This window comes from Elephantulus edwardii, unplaced genomic scaffold (genome assembly GCF_000299155.1).
Source record: "Elephantulus edwardii isolate Elephantulus edwardi_28Jun2011 unplaced genomic scaffold, EleEdw1.0 scaffold00023, whole genome shotgun sequence".
NCBI lineage: Eukaryota > Metazoa > Chordata > Mammalia > Macroscelidea > Macroscelididae > Elephantulus > Elephantulus edwardii.
In genome coordinates this window covers 21,198,249-21,217,875 of record NW_006399773.1, presented here as the reverse complement: position 1 = coordinate 21,217,875, position 19,627 = coordinate 21,198,249, and the positions used below count along the sequence as shown (strand labels likewise).

Below are 19,627 nucleotides of genomic sequence, written 5' to 3'. Positions count from 1 at the left end.
CCTTCCACAGTGGTTGCACCATTTTACATTCCCACCAATAGTGAATAAGGGTTCCAGTTTCTCCACAACCTCACCAGCATTGCTGTTCTGTTTAATTTTGCTATTCTGACTGGGGTGAGATAATATCTCATAGTTGTTTTGATTTGCCTCTCTCTTAGAGCTAGGGATTTTGAACATTTCTTCATGTGCTTGTTGGCCATCTGATTGTCTTCTTTGTTGAAGTGTCTATTCATATCCTGTGCCCATTTTTCTGTTGGATTATTTACCTTTATCTTGTTGTGGTGCTCAAATATTTTATAAATTCTGTATATAAGTCCCTTATCTGACATGTCATTACCAAACACTTTTTCCCAGTCTGCGGCTTCCCTTTTTACCCTGTTGGAGAAGGTTTTGGATGTGCATAGGCATTTGATTCTTAGAAGGTCCCATTCATCTATTTTATCTTCTCCTGGTTAGTTGTTAAATGCTAAATAAAATTTGTGTAATCTATTAAGCAATTTGTCTTTGTATTACCATGGTTCATAGCCATATTAATTTATTATGAAAATCTGTTTACTTAAAAAAGGAGATAAAGACAACAAACGAACAAAAATCCAGTTATTTAATAAAATTAACTCCAAACCTGTTCCTGTCATCTGTTCTAACTGGTAGCAGCACTCTGTGTTTTGAGAAACCCATAGAGTTTTCAGTGGCTGTGATCTTTTGAAAGTAGATTGGTAGGACTTTCTTTTGTGGTGTTACTAGGTGGGTTAACATTTAGTTAGTAGCTCCACAGTGAACCATTTGCACCATTCAAGTAAGTCCTGATTAGACAGGAATGGGAAATATACCTTTGATGACACTTTTTACTAAATTCTTGTTATATCAAGCTATGATTTTTTCTATAATCAAGTTGACTGTGACTCATAGTGGGGCTGTGAACACTAGGTTGGACCCTTGTCCTGTCCTGTGTTGTCATCGCAGTCTCTTCCATGGTACAGCCTATTGTTACAATTACTGTGCCCGTCTGTCTTGTCTTCTCTTTCTTTGACCCTCCATCTTCATCATTATGATGTCTTTTCCAATGACTGCCCCCTCCCATCAGTATACCCCAAGTATGTGAGACAGTTTCACCATCCTTGCCTGTTTCCTCCAAAATAGATTTGTTTATTTGTATGATCATCCATGGAATATTCTGCATTCTTCACCAACACCACAATTCACTTTGATTGTTCTTCTGTCATCCTTTTATTCATCCATAATGTCACCTGTTATTCATTGTTCAACTTTCAGATGCAAAGGAAGCAATTGAAAAGACCATGGTTTGAGTTGTTGTTATTGTTTTCAGGTGCCATAAGTATGACTCATAGCAGCCCTATGAATAACAGATCTGAACCTTGTCTTATCCTATGCCATCCTCACAATCTCTGACGTGTTCAAGCTCATTGCTGTAGTCACTTTCCCATTCTATCTGGCTGACGATCTTCCTCTCTTTTGCCGACCCTCCACCTTTCCAAACATGGTGTTCCTCTACAAGGAATAGTCTCTCCTAGCAACATGATTTAGATTATGTGCAACTTAGTCTTTAAACTGACATCCTTGATCTTTGCACTTTGGAAAGGTCCTTGGCAGCAAATTTTTGTTTAATTGAACAGAGTACCTGCAGAGCTTCTTGGCATAATGTGTACAAATGCTATATGCCATTATTTCTAGTTCTCTGTTCTCTTAACTGTTTGACACCTCACTTTATCCTCTATATTTTATTTTTTTTGTGTTTGTTTGGTTTTGGGTTTTGGGGGTTTTTTTTTGCCTATGAAATAAAAAAATGCCAAGGACTTAATAAAAGTATTACTAAATTCACCTTATTCTTCATTGGATTGGCCAACAATGTTTTAATTGCACCAGTAATGTTTTAATAGGCCAGTAATATTTTAATGGAAGATTTTATGATTTCTGTATTAAATATTATTTTGACAAAGCCAGTACTACAGTTTGTTGATGAGAGAATGAAGCATTTTTGAGGTGATAAAAGCTACAGGTCATACTTCTTAGAAAATTGTGTATTGACGTATTCAAACAGCATTTTATATATGTGTTTGAATATTTTCTTGAAATCTACATATTTTTTGTGAAACTCAGGTTAAGAGCTCTATAGAAACTGTATGCTGGTGGTGGTTCCCTTCTGAATGTAGTTTGTTAAAGAAGAGAGAAAAGGATTAGGATTAGACAAGACTTTGAAGAGAAGGATGGACGGCTCCATTTTTCTTCCATCTTGAGAATAATATATGTGTGATTGTGCTTATATGTTTATAATAAATTGAAGCAATATGATAGCACAAAAATGTCTTTTAAATCCTATCTCATCTTTGTGTATTAGATAATGTTTTGTCTAAGGGAAGCAGAAAAACCTACCTTTGAACATTATTCTGATCAATAGCTTTGCTTTTATTTTTGTTATTTTGAAGCCACACAAAAGGGGTTTTTTGACAACTGAGACTAAAGATTTTCAGTCAAGTAGGTATTTATTGTCCATTTACATACTTTAAGAAGGTAATTTTGATTCCTTCAGCAGCTTTTAGAAATCTTTTATTTAACTTACTGGAATTGTAAAAAGAAATTGGTACATTATAGTTTAGAAAACAAAAGTAATGAACCAAAGTAGAAATCACACTTCTATTTCCATTAATCACGTAGCAGCACTCCTGTTATTTTCCTTATAGCTATTTGAGGCCTTTTCACATGTAAAATGTGTGTGATATATTTTAGCAAACAAAAATTGAAAAGATTCTTGGATAAACAATATCTGAATATAGGGGGTTTAAAGACTTGACAAAATATCGAAGTTGGACAGACTAAGTTTAATTGTATACGAGGTCATTGAGAAGGGCAAAATGAGTCATACTAAGGTCAGCTAGTCTTTAATCAGTAAAAGTATTCTTGGGTCAGTGTCTGTGGAACACTATTGTTAACTAGATATTTATTTGGAGATAATTGAGAGAAGGAAATGCTTTTTGCAAGGCTTGGTTATTTCTTTATGTTTGGGATAGGTTCAAATGGAAAAAGGATGCCTAGGCTCTCTTTAGCATCTCTACAGCAGGAATGGCAAGTGGAGTCTTCCTTATTGCCCATCTGTGATTGATTAATAGTAGGTCTTTTGTTGAAAAAGATTCTAAAACATACTCAGGGCTTCAGAAAGTATTATCTATCAATGTCTACACAGACATCAGAGTGAATAGTTGCAAATATAAATGTCATGCCTTTCTGTGTTGACTTTTTAAGTTCTACAAAAATTAAGGATGCATCTTTCTCTACTGCCTATGTTTTCCAAAAAAATCTTTGAGTAATATATACTATATAAAAAATATATAAGTAATGTTACTTATGGAGGTTTCTTGAATTCTACTTAAGTCTACATTTTTCTGGTAGATTTTCGTTTAGGCATCTATAAAATGTCCTTTCCTAATCAAGATTCAGATTGTGAAAACATTATATAAATGATTATTATGAAAATAGAGCAGAATAGTGAAATGATGGAAACTTAAGAAATGGCAAATCTATGGAGATAGTACTTGTTTGTTAGCTTTAGTTTATACATTGTATATTTGATCAGTTATAAATAACAACAATATCCTTTCCAAAATGGAAAGGTATCAGTTGGGAAAATGGGTTTTTTTTTGCGTGTGTTTTTTTTTACTGCTTGTATTATTTTCAAAATTCTTGTTCTGACATTGCTTTTTAGGGAGAAAGTTGTACATTGTCATCAGCATAGTTCTTCTCTTCTTATAGGTTGATGAGAAAGCTCTGAAGCACATAACAGAAATGGGCTTCAGTAAGGAAGCATCAAGGCAAGCTCTTATGGATAATGGCAACAACTTGGAAGCTGCATTGAATGTACTTCTTAATAGCAATAAACTGAAGCCTGTTACGGGTCCACCTCTGAGAGGTATTGTGTATTAAACAGTGTTCCAGTACTGTTTGCTTTTCAAAGGAATGTAAATCTAGACAGGTTGGGAGTTACTGTTATGCTGGCTATAACTTTATTTATGGTGGAATAAATACCTATTTTGGAACCACAGAGACCTGTACAAGTTATTCTGAATCTCATGGTCTTCACCTTAGTGTAAAGTGTCTCTGTTAATGACCTACTTCACAGGATTGTTGTGAGGAACTGAAAAAGTATAAAGTATCTAATTCTGTTTACTTCTAAAAAGTGTAACTATTGTATGCATAACTAAACTTTCCGTATATACCACAAAACTCACATGAGCAGTTTTACTTGTTTGTGTCATTCTTTAATTATTGTTTGCTCAAATGCATTTTGTGTATGATGTTTTCTTTAAAATCCTAACCTCATAATTTTTTCTTTTAAAAATTGATAATTACAAAAATACTTTATAAGGATAAAACCGCAACTTATAAAATGAGCAAATTCACCTTCTGGACAGATCACTTGGAAGTTTAAAGGTATTGTAATATAGTCAATTAGAGGGCTTTTTATTCAAGAAGATGGAGAATATTTTAAAAAGCCATGAAAAGTATAAATACAAAAGTCTGCTTAAGATGACTATTGCTCAGAATGATTTGCTGGCTTTATTACAGCCCTGTTATGTCACTTTTTGATTACAATAAAAGTTTTCAGTAAACTTTAAAAAAAAAGATGACTATTGCTTATATATTAGTGTATTTTCCATCTTTGTTCTTGTACATACAGTATGAATATCTTGCTTTTAATCTTAAGGTAAAGGAAAAGGCAGGGGGCGAGTAAGATCTGAAGATGAAGAAGACCTGGGAAATGCAAGACCGTCAGCACCTAGCACATTATTTGATTTCTTAGAGTCTAAAATGGGAAATTTGAATGTGGAAGGTAGGTCAACTCTTTTCTCTGTTAACTATAAAAGAAGAACTCTTGTCTTGCAACTTCAATTCTACATTTCACTGGTGCTCTTCACATGGCTCTGTTTCCAGTTCATGCTTACTGTCTTTGTGTCTAAATTCTTTCTTATAATAAGAAGTGGTTGTTGTTGTTTACCATTGAGTTAGAACTGACTCATAGATGTCCCAGAAGTGAATTTTCAGAGACTGTAAGTTACATGGGAGGAGACTGCTTATTTTTCTTCTGCTGAATGTCTGGTTGATTCTGACCATCTGTCTTTGGGTTGGCTGCACAGCTCTTTATCACTAGGCCACCAGAGCTCGTCAAGGAGGAATTAATATTGTAATTTTTGTTGTTACATGCTGTGGATTAGACTGTGACCCACAGTGACTCTATGAACAATGGCTCTGAACCTTTCCCTATCCTGGCTACCCTCACTGTCACTGACACACTTGACCACATTGCCATGATGACTGTGTCAGTCCATCTCTTCGAGGGTCTCCCTCTTCTGTTCTGACCCTCTACCCTTACAAACATGATGAACTCGCCTAGTGACATGCCTAAAATAATGTCACATAGTTTAGTCACTAGAGTTTAAAATCCTCGTCTTCAAGAAGCAAACTTATTTAATTCTCTCTAGGACAGACTTACTTGTTCTCTTGGCAGTTCATAGTATGTTCAGTTCTTTTCTTCAGCACCACAACTCAAAGGTATCGATTTTTCTTCTGTTATCTTTATTCATTATCCAGCTCTCAGATGCATAGCAAGCAATTGAGAATGCCATGGCCTGAATCAGGCATACCTTACTCTCTACTCTGACATCATTGCTCATTAGCTCTTTGGAGAGATCCTTGACAGTCTGTACATAATGTTGTTGTTGTTGTTGTTGAGTGCCGTCGAGTCGCAGGCAATTCATAGCAACCCTGTGAAGGAGAGTCCTCAACGCTTGGGTGCCTTTCATCCTCTCTCCAGGTTCATAGGGTTTCCGGAGGCAAGCTATTATGGAAGTGGATGCCACTCCTCCTTCCAATTATACATGATAATGAAGCTTATATTTTCAAATAGGATTACTTCTATATGTGTGTCTTATTATTATATGCTGTCCAGTGAGAGCCAACTCATAGGTGAACTGAGTCATAACTGGTTTTGAGAGACTATAAATCGCACTGGAGGAGATTGTGCCTCTTTCTCCTGTGGAGCCACTGGTGGATTCAAACTTCCTGCCTTTGGCTTGACAGTGTAACTCATTACCAGTAGGCCACCAGAGTTCCCTTCTATAGGTGTTGGGATTAGAATTCTAACACTTATTTGGGGACACAGTCTTTGACAATATACTAGTTCTTTTGGTTGTAAAGACAATAAATAGTTTAATCTTAAATTAAAAAAATAATAAATAATATCAGGTGGTTAAATTTAGAAGAGGAAAAGTTATCAAAGGAGATTGAGAAAGATACGAGAGGAGGAGTTGCCCTACAGAATCGATCTCAGTAAAGGATTGGAGTCTAATAACTGACTGGCTGTTAGAATGGTAATGGTGGCGGGAAGTCCTCTTTTTTGCTTTTACATATTTTTGTGGACTAAATAAACCCACCATGATTAACTTTTAAGTTACTAATAGTTTATCTATTGTCTCGCAAACTCCCTGTAAATTTATAAACTCAATTCTGACGAGTTTATAAGCCAGCTCCAGCATATACTGGCATGAATCGTGTCAATGAAGTGGTAAGTTTAGAGTACAAATTGGAGCATATCTCGTGGAGGAGATGTAATATGAACATTAAAGTGATTGTTTTGAAGAAAGTGGTTGGGAAGAAAATATTTACTGTAGCATAATAATGTTATACTAGAGTTTAGGATGATCGGTGATTTTCTTCTTGTCTACTTTACGATAATATATATTAACAGATATATGCCCATAATCCATGGTTTAATAATACTTCTGTTTATATGTACATGCTAGGATTGAGACATAGTTCCTAGATTATACGTTTTAATTTCATATAGAATAAATTTATAGAAGAAATGTGGTTAATACTGGGGGGGAGTATAGCAAAGATTTCTATAATCAGTATAGGCTGTGCTCAATAATATCTACATATATTTTAAATAAAAATTCCACATTTACATAGTTGGGAAAAATTAGTTGAAAATTTTGAAGTGATAAGATGATGTATAAACTGGCTTTAAAATAGGTGTAAATAGGAATATTACCATGTATTATGCTTCCGTCAAAGGAACTTTCTGTGTATATTTTGGGTGTGTTTTCTCACATCCTTTAGGTTTGTTATCAGGAGGGCCCAGTCTATGAAGAAAGACATTCTACTTGGTCGAGTAGAAGGTCAATGGAAAAGGGATACCCACAGTGATATAGTGACATGTTGTTGTTGTTGAATGTCTTTGAGTCCAGCACGACTCATAGCAACCCTATGAACAAAAGGCCTGAAGCCCCTCCACAACTATCAACATTTATCAAAGTTCATAGAGTTTCTAGAGGCATGTTGTTTAATGCCTACAATTATGGGGTTAAGTTTAGCAGGGACTATGAGGATGACACTAAATTAGATAATGTTTCCTTCTAATACATTAGGTCTCTATGAGTTGAGGCCATCTCAGTGTTACCTAATAACATCAAAGGCACTCTGGTGGTCTCGTGATAAGAAGCTGCACTACAATCCTAGAGGCATGTGGTTCAAATCAACCAAATGCTCTTTGGGAGAAAGATGTGCAGTTTTCTCGTGTGCAATTAATTTGTTGTTGTTGTTATGTGCTGTTAAGTCACTTGCGACTTAAAGAAACCCTATGTAGAGCAGCTCTGAAGCCTGTGCTGTCCTGAGCCAGTCTCACAGACCCTGACACACCTACCCCCATTCCTCCATTTACTGTATCTCAGCCGTGGTCTTCCTCTCCTGTGCTGTCCCTCCACTTTTCCAGCATGATGTCCTTCTCCAAGAATCGATCTCTCCTGGCCACATACCCAAAGTATGTGAGATAGAGCTTCAAAATCTTTGCTTCCAATAAGCAGGCCATGGTCTTTTCAATAACTTGTTACGCATCCAAGAGCTGAGCAATGAATAAAGATGACAAAAATAGTTGATGCCTTTGAACTGTGGTGTTGGAGAAAAGTGCTGAATATCCCATGGCCTGCCAAGAGAACAAACAGATAATGTCTTGGAAAAGGTATAGCCAGAGTTTCCTTAAGGGGAGGTACAACAACAGTTCAAAGCTCTTTGAAGGTATCCAGAAGATGAAACAGGATGGGACAGAGTTTAGATGTGTTGTTCATAGAATAACTATGAGACATACTCAACTCAATGACACATAACAACATCACCACCTCTCCTAGCTCTGGCATAACAGTCCACTTCCTTTTAGGCTTTATCACACTGGTATTTATATATTTATTGCCTGATTCTTCAATTATATATAAAGCACCTCAAGCTGTAAAGGTTATGCAATGCTTCATATAGTGATTGGAACAGCTCTTACATTGATACGTAGTCAATCCAAGGTAACTATGAGTTGTAGGTGCTGTCAGCTATGACTCATAGAGACCCTGTGAACAACAGATCTGAATCCTGTCCTGTTCTGTGCCATTATCTCAATCACTGACACATTCAAGCCCATTGCTGCAATCACTTTGTTAATCTAACTAGTAGAGGGTCCTTTTCTTCACTGTCCCCCCACCTTTCCAAGCATGATTTCCTTCTCTAAGGAATAGCCTCTCCTAGCAACATCCCTGAAGTATGTAAGATGAAGCTTCATCACCTTTGATTCCAAGGATCACTCTGGCTGCACCTTCTCCAGGATATATCTGTTTGTGTTTTTAGCAGTCCCTGAGTTATTCAGTACTCTTCTGAACACTGTGGTTCAAAGCATTTTTTCTTCTATCATCCTTATTCATTGTCCAGCTTGCAATAGCATACCAAGAAATTCAAGACTGTGGACTGAATCAAGCGTACCTTAGTTTCCAACTGACATCATCACTTCTCAGTAATTTGGAGAAGTCTCTGACTGCAGACTTTCCTAGTGCAGTATGTCTCCTGATCTCCTGACTGCTGGTACCAAGTGTGTTGATTGTGGATTCAAGTAAGATCAAGTCATTCAGCTACCATGAGGCCACCTATTGGTCAAATGAGTAAAACTGTTAAATACATTCTGTTTGGCATAGGTCATAGCTGCTCCGTTGTCAGGCTAAGATTTAACTTCAAATCAGTCTGATTTTAAGGATTTTTTATTCACTCTTGAGAAGCCAAGTGTACATATATTTTCAAGCTGAATCCTCTTCATAATCCTGTGATAAATAGCTTTACCCAAACATCACAAATAAAAAACTTGGCCTTTTTCATGACCTTGCCAAATTTACATTACAGTGAGAGAGCTATTTACTCATTTTAATTTCATTCTGTTTAAGGAAGTCAGCTTTTTATAAGTTTTTTTGTATGTTATGTGATCTTTTTCCATAATTATTTGAGCTCAGTCTAAAGCTATAACCAATATACTTTTATTCAAACTTACACAGAATGCAAAATGGAAAAGCACATTTTCTATTTCACTGTTGTGCCCTTAGCTAAGCCCATATGACAGTGTTAAATAGATAATAATTGCAAACTTGGAAATTTGGGGAATACATATTTCCTTTTTAAAAAACTGTTTTTCATTCAGCCACTCATATATTTTATTTCATAGCATTCATTATAATTGTACAGTGCCACTATTTACAACATCTTATTGAAACCTCTTTGTATCATCATCCTCCTTTTCTCTTCATTGTACTTATCTATTCGCTGATATCTCTCATTCTCCCTCTCATGCAGGCCTACCCTCCCACAATTTTTTTCATCTGTAAGTAAACACTTTTCTTAGTCTCTTTTTTCCCCTTCCCCTAGTCTGACCAGTTATGTATATCCTGTTCCAGGTTGTTAATTGCAATAAGCATAATATATGATCATCCATTCATTTCAGATTGACCTATTGAATTATACCATTCTTCTTTTTAGCAAATACTGAAATTACTGAATGCCCTCTACTGGGTCAGTAGTAACAAAACAAAACAAGCCTATTGCTATTGAGTGGATTCTCATTGGTGGTGACCCATTTGGGTACAGAGTAGAACTCCTTATCATTTTCCTGACTGCTCTGTCTTTACAGGAGTAGGTCACCTACCCTCTCCTTAGTTGGAACCTGCCAGTCTTGAGGTTAATAATCAAGTGTCAGCAGTTTTTACCATCTGAGGACCTTCTGTGGTAATCCGGTTCCAAGGAAAACATTGATGATTAAGAGCCAGATCTAATTTTTCACTTGGTTACTGTTATAATTTTTTTATTTTTTTTACTGTTGTAATTTTTTATAGTCTTGTTCAGAGTAAGCAAGTAATAGTAAAATATATTGTTAATATGAATAATATGATGTTATTGTTGTATGCAGTCAAGTTGATTGTGACTCTTAGTTATTAGCCTACTATCTAGTGTTAATTTAGAAAAGTATATTGTAGCCAGTGAGATGTAGTATAATTCCAGCTTTCCCCCCCTTTATGATAAAACTAAATTAGATGTGCTAGAAGAAAGTGTATTAAAAGTAATAATAACCTGAAATTATTAATTCTGATTATTGCTAGGTATGGGATTAGATAAGTCGAAGGTGATATTTCCATTCTAACCATTTTTTAAAAATAATATAATGGGTAGTATTTTTAATATTTCTAATATTTTTAATATAAAACATTAAAGTCATATAGAAGAAATTTTATAATCTAGACAATATCCATAATACATTTTAAAAAAAGAAATATTCTAAAATAGTACTGGAGTGTAATTTTTTATTATATATTAATGTTTTAATAATTTTGTTTATAATTTAATGATCACTCACTAACTGCTATAGAATTGATTCTGACTTGTAGTAACCCTCCTTGGCATTTCTGAGATTGTCAGTATTAACTAGAGGAGACTTCCCATCTTTCTTCAGTGGTACAGCTGGTAAATAAGAGTCACTGGAGATATAAGATCTTTTGCTTAACAGCATAGCATGCTGTAAACTACTAGGCTTCTTTTATTTTGTTATAGAATTTTTAATTTATTTTCTATTCTTCTTTCTACAAGTGAAACACATACAGTATGAAAATAATGATCCTAAAGGTGGATTTGAGGTTGTGTAAATAGGGAAACAACTTTCATTTAAGTATTTGTTTTTGCTGATGGTGATTAACCAAGTCTGCTTCTTTGCATAATTGTAATGCTAATAATACACTTTGGACATGAGAAAGGCTAGACTTCTTTTCATATGCTTAGAGCATGTATTCAGATAGGGCCATTTTCTGGAGAAAGACAACTTGCTTAGTAAAATTGACCCTCTGATCAATGAAAAAGAGAGAGATACTCAAAGAGAGGAATTTATTTAGTGACTGCAACTGTGGACTCTTAACACAGCGAGATTGTACGGATAGAGCAAGGTTGGACAGGGTTTCTTTCTGTTTTACAGAGGGTCTCTATAGGTCAGAGCCACCTCAATGTCATCTAATAACATCAACAACAATACTAATAATAAGTTGTCATAATAATAATGATAACAGCTTATTTTTAGCCATTCCTTTAAAATTGATTCTTCCTCATAACAACCTTCCATTGGTTTCAAAAGCTCTCTCCCTCCAACGTCCCATTTCATGTCAGATCTCCAGTTTAGCCAAGGCGTTGGTGCCGTAGGTGTAGCTGGAGCAAGAAGGGCATTCTCCATTCTCTTGCTTCTTCTTCACTGGCACCAGATGATCTGTCTTCTTCACACTGTTGGCTGGCTCAATTCAGTGGTGAACTTAGCCAAACCCATCGTAGATCGTTGATACTGGACAATCTTTTGTAGAATGGTAGATAGCCAGTCCTCTTGTGGATTGGTTAACACACCTAATTTGCATATTCATGCCCATCTGTATAGCAGTGTCAACCAATGACTAGAAAAAATGTCAACCAATGACTAGAAAAATCCAGATTGAAAGATAAAATTCACAGGTCACCCTCTGGCTTTTCTAGCCATTGACAGTCGTATATGAAAAATTAACTTTTCCCTTCTAATATATAGTAGCTATATTCATGAAAGTGTGTAAGCAAGTAACTTCATGCCTTATGCTTTAATCTCCCCATTTTAAATAGGCAATTTCTGACTGCCCATCCCTATCAAACTAGTACTTTGAAGAAACAAGCATGTTTCTTTCTCTGAAGAATTTTCTGTTCCAGTTAAAATTTTTAGCATATATATCCATAAGCAAAGCCCATTCAAGAGTAAACCGTCCCACCTGTGGCAGTCAGATCTGATACGACGGTACACAACAATTAAAAAAGAAAAAAATAGCGTAAACTATCATGTTGCAGCCATCAATACCAGTTCACAGCATGGAACCTGTGCTTAGGTTCTGGTCAACTCATCTCAAGCCATCCAATGTTGGGCCTAGATAAGCATCAGTTGCAAAGTCAGGAGTCCATATTTATTCCTTTGTTGCAGACTGATTGGTTCCTTCACTCAGCCTTTGCCACCGTATGGTGCTAAGTCGACCAGAAGGGGGTCTTCATGACTCCCTCAAAGCCAGCAACTCTTTTGCTCTTATCCACGTATCTATGCATGCTAGGTCAATAATTCTGAAGGAACGTGTCCAAACTCTTCATTGCTGCATTTTTCTAAATTCCACTCCAGTGAATCCAGGTGGTCACCATAAGTGAGCATACTTGCCAGCTCCTTTTACTTCAAGTCCCGGAAAGGTGCTCTGATGGATGTACTCTGCCTCAGAAGCCAAACTCCAAAGCAGATATTTTCAATATTTATGAGAGGATACTGTCCATGTTTCTACCTCAGAGAGGCTAATGAATTGAAACTAGCCAACCTTTTGATTGATTAGCAGCCTAATACATCACATACTAAGCTACCAGGACTCTTTAGCCAACATTTACTGACTGTTTGTTAAAGCCAATACTGTTGTAGGTATATTATAGATATCCTCAGCTAGTCATCCAGTGGAGAAGGAGCCATAATTATACAAATGGGGCTCAGAAATACGTAATATTATTCCTGAGATTACAGAATTAGTAAGTGGTGGAAGGAAATACAGAATTAGTAAGTGGTAGAGGAAATAAACATTCTTTAAGTGATACAACAGTCTTTTTTTTTAATTTGCTGTTTGTCTATTTCTGTTTTGTCTGTTTGCTGTACTGAATAACTTGGAGTTGCCAATCACTGTGCCATTGCTGTGACAAATGCCATGATGGTTACACATCATAGGCATTGTTTGGAGGAGCTTCCAGATTTATTTATGTTTGGAAGAAGGAGTATCATCCACTTCCTATGCCAGATACCTCTGGAAACTGTATAAACACCATAAACATAAAGAAATGACTTTAATTATAGAACAGAATTCAGGTCTTTTGTTCATAGGGTTGCTGTGTATTAGACTTGATAATGCTTAGCCACTGCTAAATGAAACTAGTGTTGGTATATTTTGAAGGAACATTCTTCTACTTTGTACATCACTACTTGTCAATTTGCTGTACTGAGGTAATCTGGGTTTGCTGTGATGCTTAACCTGTGCCATTAGTGTATTAAGTACCATAATGGTTTACCAATGTGGACAGTATTTGGTGGATCTCCCAGCTGTAGGACAGGTTTGGAAGCAGGAGTGGCATCCACTTCCTAAACCACATGCCTATGAAAACTCTATGAACTTGGAGAAACTTATAGAAAGACATTAGGTCTTTTGTTCATGGATTTGCTACGTGTTATGCGTGACTCAGTGGCAATCAACAACAACAGCAACAGCAACAGAGGAAAATGTAAGCCGATTCAGTTCTGCTTCAGAGGTTCCACTCAGCACTGTGCTGTCTACTAAATGCCAGTTTGTGGGCTTCTGAATACCAGTTCTGATGTTAATGGGTTTTAAAAAATTTCATTTCTTTCTACATAAATGGAATAAAGACTATTAATTTGGGATCTAGTTCTAGCAGTCTTTGATAGCTAAATTTATATTTCAGCCCATCAGAGATTTTTCAGAAAATCTCTCTGATTTCTGTATCTCACCAGAGGTTAACAGATGCAGGTGATAAAATTGTTAGCATGGTTTTGGTTACATTCTGTTTTGTTTCTCTAGTCAGCAGCTTTATATCCTGGAAAATTTAGAGGGTTTGACTTCATTGAGAATTGAGTTTAAACTGTAGGCTCAATCTTTTTTTAGCTGAAAACTTTAAACACATTGCTTTGTTCCTTCACTTGTAAAATAAAAATAATAATACTCTTTAAGTATAGTTGCAAGAATGATATGCAAGAGTATCGGCAGAAGACCTTTAACGTAGAGTCTGGCACATAGTAAAACCTTAATATCTTTTGACTTTCTTTCCTCAGGTAGGTATCTCAGAATATAACGAATAATCTTGGGAAATCAAATTTAAAAGTATCCCGACTATAAAATGCTGGTACAGCTGCTGTTTAACAATGAATATTCTGCAAAAAAATATTAATATTTTATGATGTCTGATTAATTCAGTACATCCTAATAGGCAGGTGCAAATGAATTGTGAAAATTAATAAATCCATTCTTAATGATTCTTGCATTTCAAATCATGGGGATTAAAACACTATAATCAATTATCTTGTAAACATTCGTACATTTTGAAATTCCTGATCTAGCATAATGGGAACATTTTATCTCTAGTCAAATAAGTTCTTGTAGCATTCTTTGATTAGTTTCCTCATTTGAACTTTATCACTGATATTTTGGTGTTTTCAGAGCTCTCATGATAAATCCATTTGGTACTGTTGACTTTCTGTCACATCTGTTAATCTTTCATTTTCCTTTTTCTGTTCTGCTTCTCTCATTTAAAAAAAATCCTACCTTAGATCATGAGCTCTGGTGTCCTAGTGGCTGGTGTCCTAGTGGCAAGAAGCTGCGCTGCAAGTGCAAAGGGCATGTGGTTCGAGGCCACCAGCTGCTCCGCTGGAGGAGGATGGGCAGTCTCCTCTCATGCGATTAACTTCCTCTGAAAACCTGCTGATGGCTAGCGATGGGTCGTTTCTGACTAGATGGTATACAACAACAACAACCTTAGATCATAAAACAGAATTCAGAGATGCATTTTATTTTGCTGCCGTAGACAGAAGTAGAAGGACCTCTGCTGACCTAGTGGCAAGAAGCTGCACTGCAATCCTGATGGCACACAATTTATATACAGAAGTGAAACACTGCTGAACTCAGGTTAATCTGAAACATACATGAATACCATTTTTACAGGTTAAAAGCCATAATATCACCAATTTTATTTGGTTCTTTCTCTTAGTATAGTATTTGGAATACTTGATATCTGATGGACCATCCTAAATAGGGTAAAATACAAGGAAGATCCACTTCAGTAGTGCCATGTTATTAAAATAAAATTTTAAACTTACATTCTAATAGAATTCTTAAATATTTTATCACTTATATTTAGTTTTTTTCTTTAATTGGATAAAGTTGAGTTTAATTTTTTTTAGTATCATCAATTCACTACTGATTAAGGTATATATTTTTGATAATGTTCTATATAGCATCTGTAAAAGCTGTTTACTTCAACCATGCAGAAATGATAAACAGAAATTTTCTTGTGCTTTTTCACTGAGGAGGGCACCAAATTATTCTTGTCATAGTTTGCTAGTCCTGCTATAACATACATACCTCAAGTGGATAATAAACAGAATATTATTTTCTCAAAATTTAGGTGACTCATTCAGGACACCAACTCTAGGGGATAGCTTTTTCCTTCAGCTTTTTGGAATGGTCTTTATTTCTTTTCAACTTCTGTGTAATCTACTCTAGTTCTTTGTGTGACAGTCTTCTTGTGAAGTAACAACTTCCCCTATCTATGCTTACCTGATTCTGTGCCCAATATATTCTTCTATGTCTTAGAAATTTTAAGACCTACCATACATTGATGTCGCTTCATTAACATAACAGAGAGACCTATTCCTAAACAGAATTGTTGTTGCTGTAGGAGCAATCAAGTTAAGTATGACACAAAATAACCCTATGAACAACAGATCTGAACTATTCTTTGCAGTCCTCATCATCTCTGACACACTTGCGCCCATTGCTGCAGTTATTATGCTTGGGGGTCTTCCCTTCTTTTTGATGACTCTCCATCTTTCCAAGCACAATGTTCTTTGTCAGGAATAGCCTCTTCTAGCAACATGCCTAAAGTATGTGAGATGAAGCTTCACTATCCTTGCCTTCAAGAAGCATTCTGGCTGCTCTTCCCCAAAATATGTCTGTTGTTCTTTGATGATCCATAGGGTCCACAGCACTGTTCTCTAACACTAAAATTCAAAGACATCAGTTCTTCATCTATCATCCTTAATCATTTACCAGCTATTAGAGGCATAGAAATTATCGAAAAGACCATGGCCTGAGTCAGGCCCACCTTAGCCTTCAGACTAACATTATTTGGAGACGTCCCTAACAGTGGGCTTGTCCAAAGCAGTATGTCTCCTGATCCAGTAATTCCAAATAGAGTTAAATCCACATTGTCATCCACTTCCTAAACCAGATGCCTCTGGAAACAATGAACATAGAGTTAGTTATAGAATAGGGTTCAAGTCTTTTCTCCAGGCCTCTTTTTCTTTCTTCTAGTGATGTTTTGTAATTTTCTTTCAATAGATCCTTTGTGTTTCTGGTTAGATTTGCTCACAAGTATTTAATCCTTTGATTAGCTATTGTGTTGGCTATTATTTTTCTTAGCTCCAGTTCTATATTCTCTTTGTCACTATAGAGAAATTCAGTTGATTTTTGTATGTTGATCTTGTATCCTGCCACTTTGCTGAGTTGGTCAACTATGTCCAGTAGTTTTCTTGCTGAGTCTTTAGGGTTTTCAAAGTATACTATCATATCATCCATATAGCGAGATGATTTTACCTCCTCTTTGCCAGTTTGGATACCTCTTAGTAATCCTTATCTTATTGCTATCATTAAGACTTCTAATACAGTATTGAATAGGAGAGGTGATAGTGGCATCCTTGCCTAGTTCCTGTTCTCAAAGGGAATGTGTTTAATCTCTTTACATTGAGAATAATGTTGGCTTTTGGGTTTGGGTATATACTTTTTACTATGTTGAGGAAATTCCCCTCTATTCCTATTTTGTTGAGTGTTTTAATCAGGAAAGCATGTTGGATTGTGTCAGAGGTCTTTTCTGCATCAGTTGATAGGATCATGTGGTCTTGTTCTTTGCTTTGTTAATGTGATGAATTACATTGATTGTTTTTATGTTGAACCATCCTTGCATACCTGTTATGAATCCCACTTGGTCATGGTGAATTTTTTTTTTTTATGCATTGTTGGTTTCTATTGGCCAGGATTTTATTTAGGATATTTGCTTCTATGTTCATGAGAGATATTGACCTATAGTTTTCTATTTTGGTGGTGTCTTTACCTGATTTTGGTATCCAGGATATGTTTCCGTCATAGAATGAGTCTGGGAGAAGTCTATCTTTTTCTATTTTCTGAAAGAGTCTATTTAGAATCAGTTCTCTGAATGTTTTCTAAAATTCACTTATAAAACCATCTAGCCCAGGGTTTTTTTTTGGCTGGAAGTTGTTTTATTCCTTCCTCAATTTCTTCTTTTGTAATGGGTCTATTCAGGTGTTCAGTTTCAGTTTGTGTCAGTTTAGGTAGTTTGTAGTTTTCTAAGTATTTGTCCATATCCTCTAGGTTTTCCTATTTGTTTGAGTATAGTTTTTTTATAATATTCCATTGTTCACCTTTTTCTTTCAGTTGGTTCCATTATGACATTGCCTATTTCATCTCTTATTCTGATTATTTGTGTCTTCCATCTTTTCTTTTGCTAGTTTTGCTATTGGTTTATTGTTTTTATTGAACTTTTCAAGGAATCAACTCCTCGTTTTGTTGATGGTTTCAAATTATTTTTCTGTTTCCTATTTAATTTATTTCTACTTTAATTTTTATAGTTTAAATTTCTTTGGAGGGTGTTAGATTTTCTTGCTGTTCTTTTTCAATTTGTTGGTGATGTTGGATCAGAGAGTCAATGATGATTTTTCCTGTCTTTTAATGTGTTTATTTACTGCTATAAATTGACCCCTGATGACTTCTTTGTCTGTTTCCCAGAGGTTCTGGTAAATTGGGTTTTTGTTGTCATTTGTTTCAAGAAACTTTAATTTCATTTTTTATTTCTTCTAGTACCCACTCATGTTCAAGCAAGGTGTTGTTCAGCTTCCAAATGTGTGGGGTTTTTTTTCATTTTTTATCCTCTTGTTATTAATTTATAATTTTGTAGCATTGTGGTCTGAGTAGATGCTTTGTATTATTTCCATGTGGGTTGTTTTTTTTTTTAATTTTTTGATACTTTCCTTGTGTCCTAAAATGTGGTCTATTCTGGAGAACTTCCCATCACATTGGAGAAGAAGGTGTACTGTGCTTTTTGGGGTGCATTAGCCTATACATATCTATGAGATCAAGTTAGTCTATTGTGTGGTTTAATTCTTCAGCATCTTTGTTGCGTTTCTTTCTAGAAGTTCTATCTTTTCTTGAGAGTGTTGTGAATTGCCAATTGGAATGCCAATTACTATACTAGGGTTGTCTATTTCCTTTTTAAGTTTTGTTAATGTTTGTTTTCTATATTTTGAAATTATTTCATTTGGTGCATAGATATTTGTTATTGTTATGTCTTCTTGTTCTGTTGACCCTTTAATTATGTTCTTTGTGATGGTTTTTGTTTTGAAATCTAGTTTATCAGATATCATAGAAACTTCTGAGTTAACAATTTCCTGTTCTCTTTGATTAATGTTTTGAGAAATGAATTCCCTAAATAACTGATATTGCTATATTATAGGACAATAAATATTAAAAATGGTGAGTATTCAAAGACAAGGCAAATTACTTTGAATTATGCACATTATTTATTATTACTTTGGATTATTTTTTATGATCAATGCCATTGTTTTACTTTATAAAGGTGGATGACCAGGAAATGTCTACAATAAGGTTGGAAAACAAGGTTATAAAGCAGCTTAGTAATTTTGTATTTTGTTAATTTTTGTTAGGACTTTAAAATGAATTAGTGTTAATGTTGCATCTTTATGGTAATGAGTATGCCATACACTTTTACGTTTCAGAACCTAAATCACAACCTCAACAACTTCATCAGGCACAGCATAGATTTTCTAATGTGGAACAAAATGGTGTAAGAGATAATAATCAATCAAGACATCCTCCTCGAAATGATACCAGGCAGCTAAGAAATGAAAAGCCTCCTCGTTTTCAAAGAGACACTCCAAATTCAAAGTCCATTTTCGAAGGTAGTGGATTACCTAGAAACAGAGGTTCTGAAAGGCCAACTTCTTCAGTAAATGAAGTATGGTCTGAAGAGAGAATCAAGTGTGATAGACCATATTCAAGATATGATAGAACTAAAGAGCCTACATATGCTTTGAGTTCTCAGCATAATGAAGGTGCTTTTAAAAAAAGAGATAACTCTATGCAAAGTCGACCAGGAAAAGGTTCATCTTATGCAGAGGCAAAAGAAAATCCATTTCTTCAAGAATCCATTGATTATAATAATCAAAAACGAGGGAAAAGAGAAATTCAAATGGCAGATCCTGATCATTTTTATGACAGAAAACCACGAACAGTAAATAATGAAGCTTTCAGTGGTGTAAAACTTGAAAAACATTTTAATGTACATACTGATTACCAGAATCCTGTCCGAACTAATAACTTCATTGGTGTTCCAAATGGAGAGGCAGAAATGCCACCAAAGGGGAGGC

The 19,627-nt window shown here is 35.4% G+C and overlaps 1 protein-coding gene across 1 annotated transcript in view; it reads left to right on the top strand.

Annotated features, from left to right (window-relative positions):
• The window catches only part of TDRD3 (tudor domain containing 3), a 134,938-nt gene that overhangs the window by 71,490 nt on the left and 43,821 nt on the right, over positions 1–19,627 (top strand). The window contains exons 8-10 of the mRNA XM_006882731.1: positions 3,766–3,922; positions 4,718–4,843; positions 18,977–19,625. Coding sequence (XP_006882793.1) covers positions 3,766–3,922; positions 4,718–4,843; positions 18,977–19,625 — 932 coding nt within the window. The remainder of the gene's footprint in view (positions 1–3,765; positions 3,923–4,717; positions 4,844–18,976; positions 19,626–19,627) is intronic.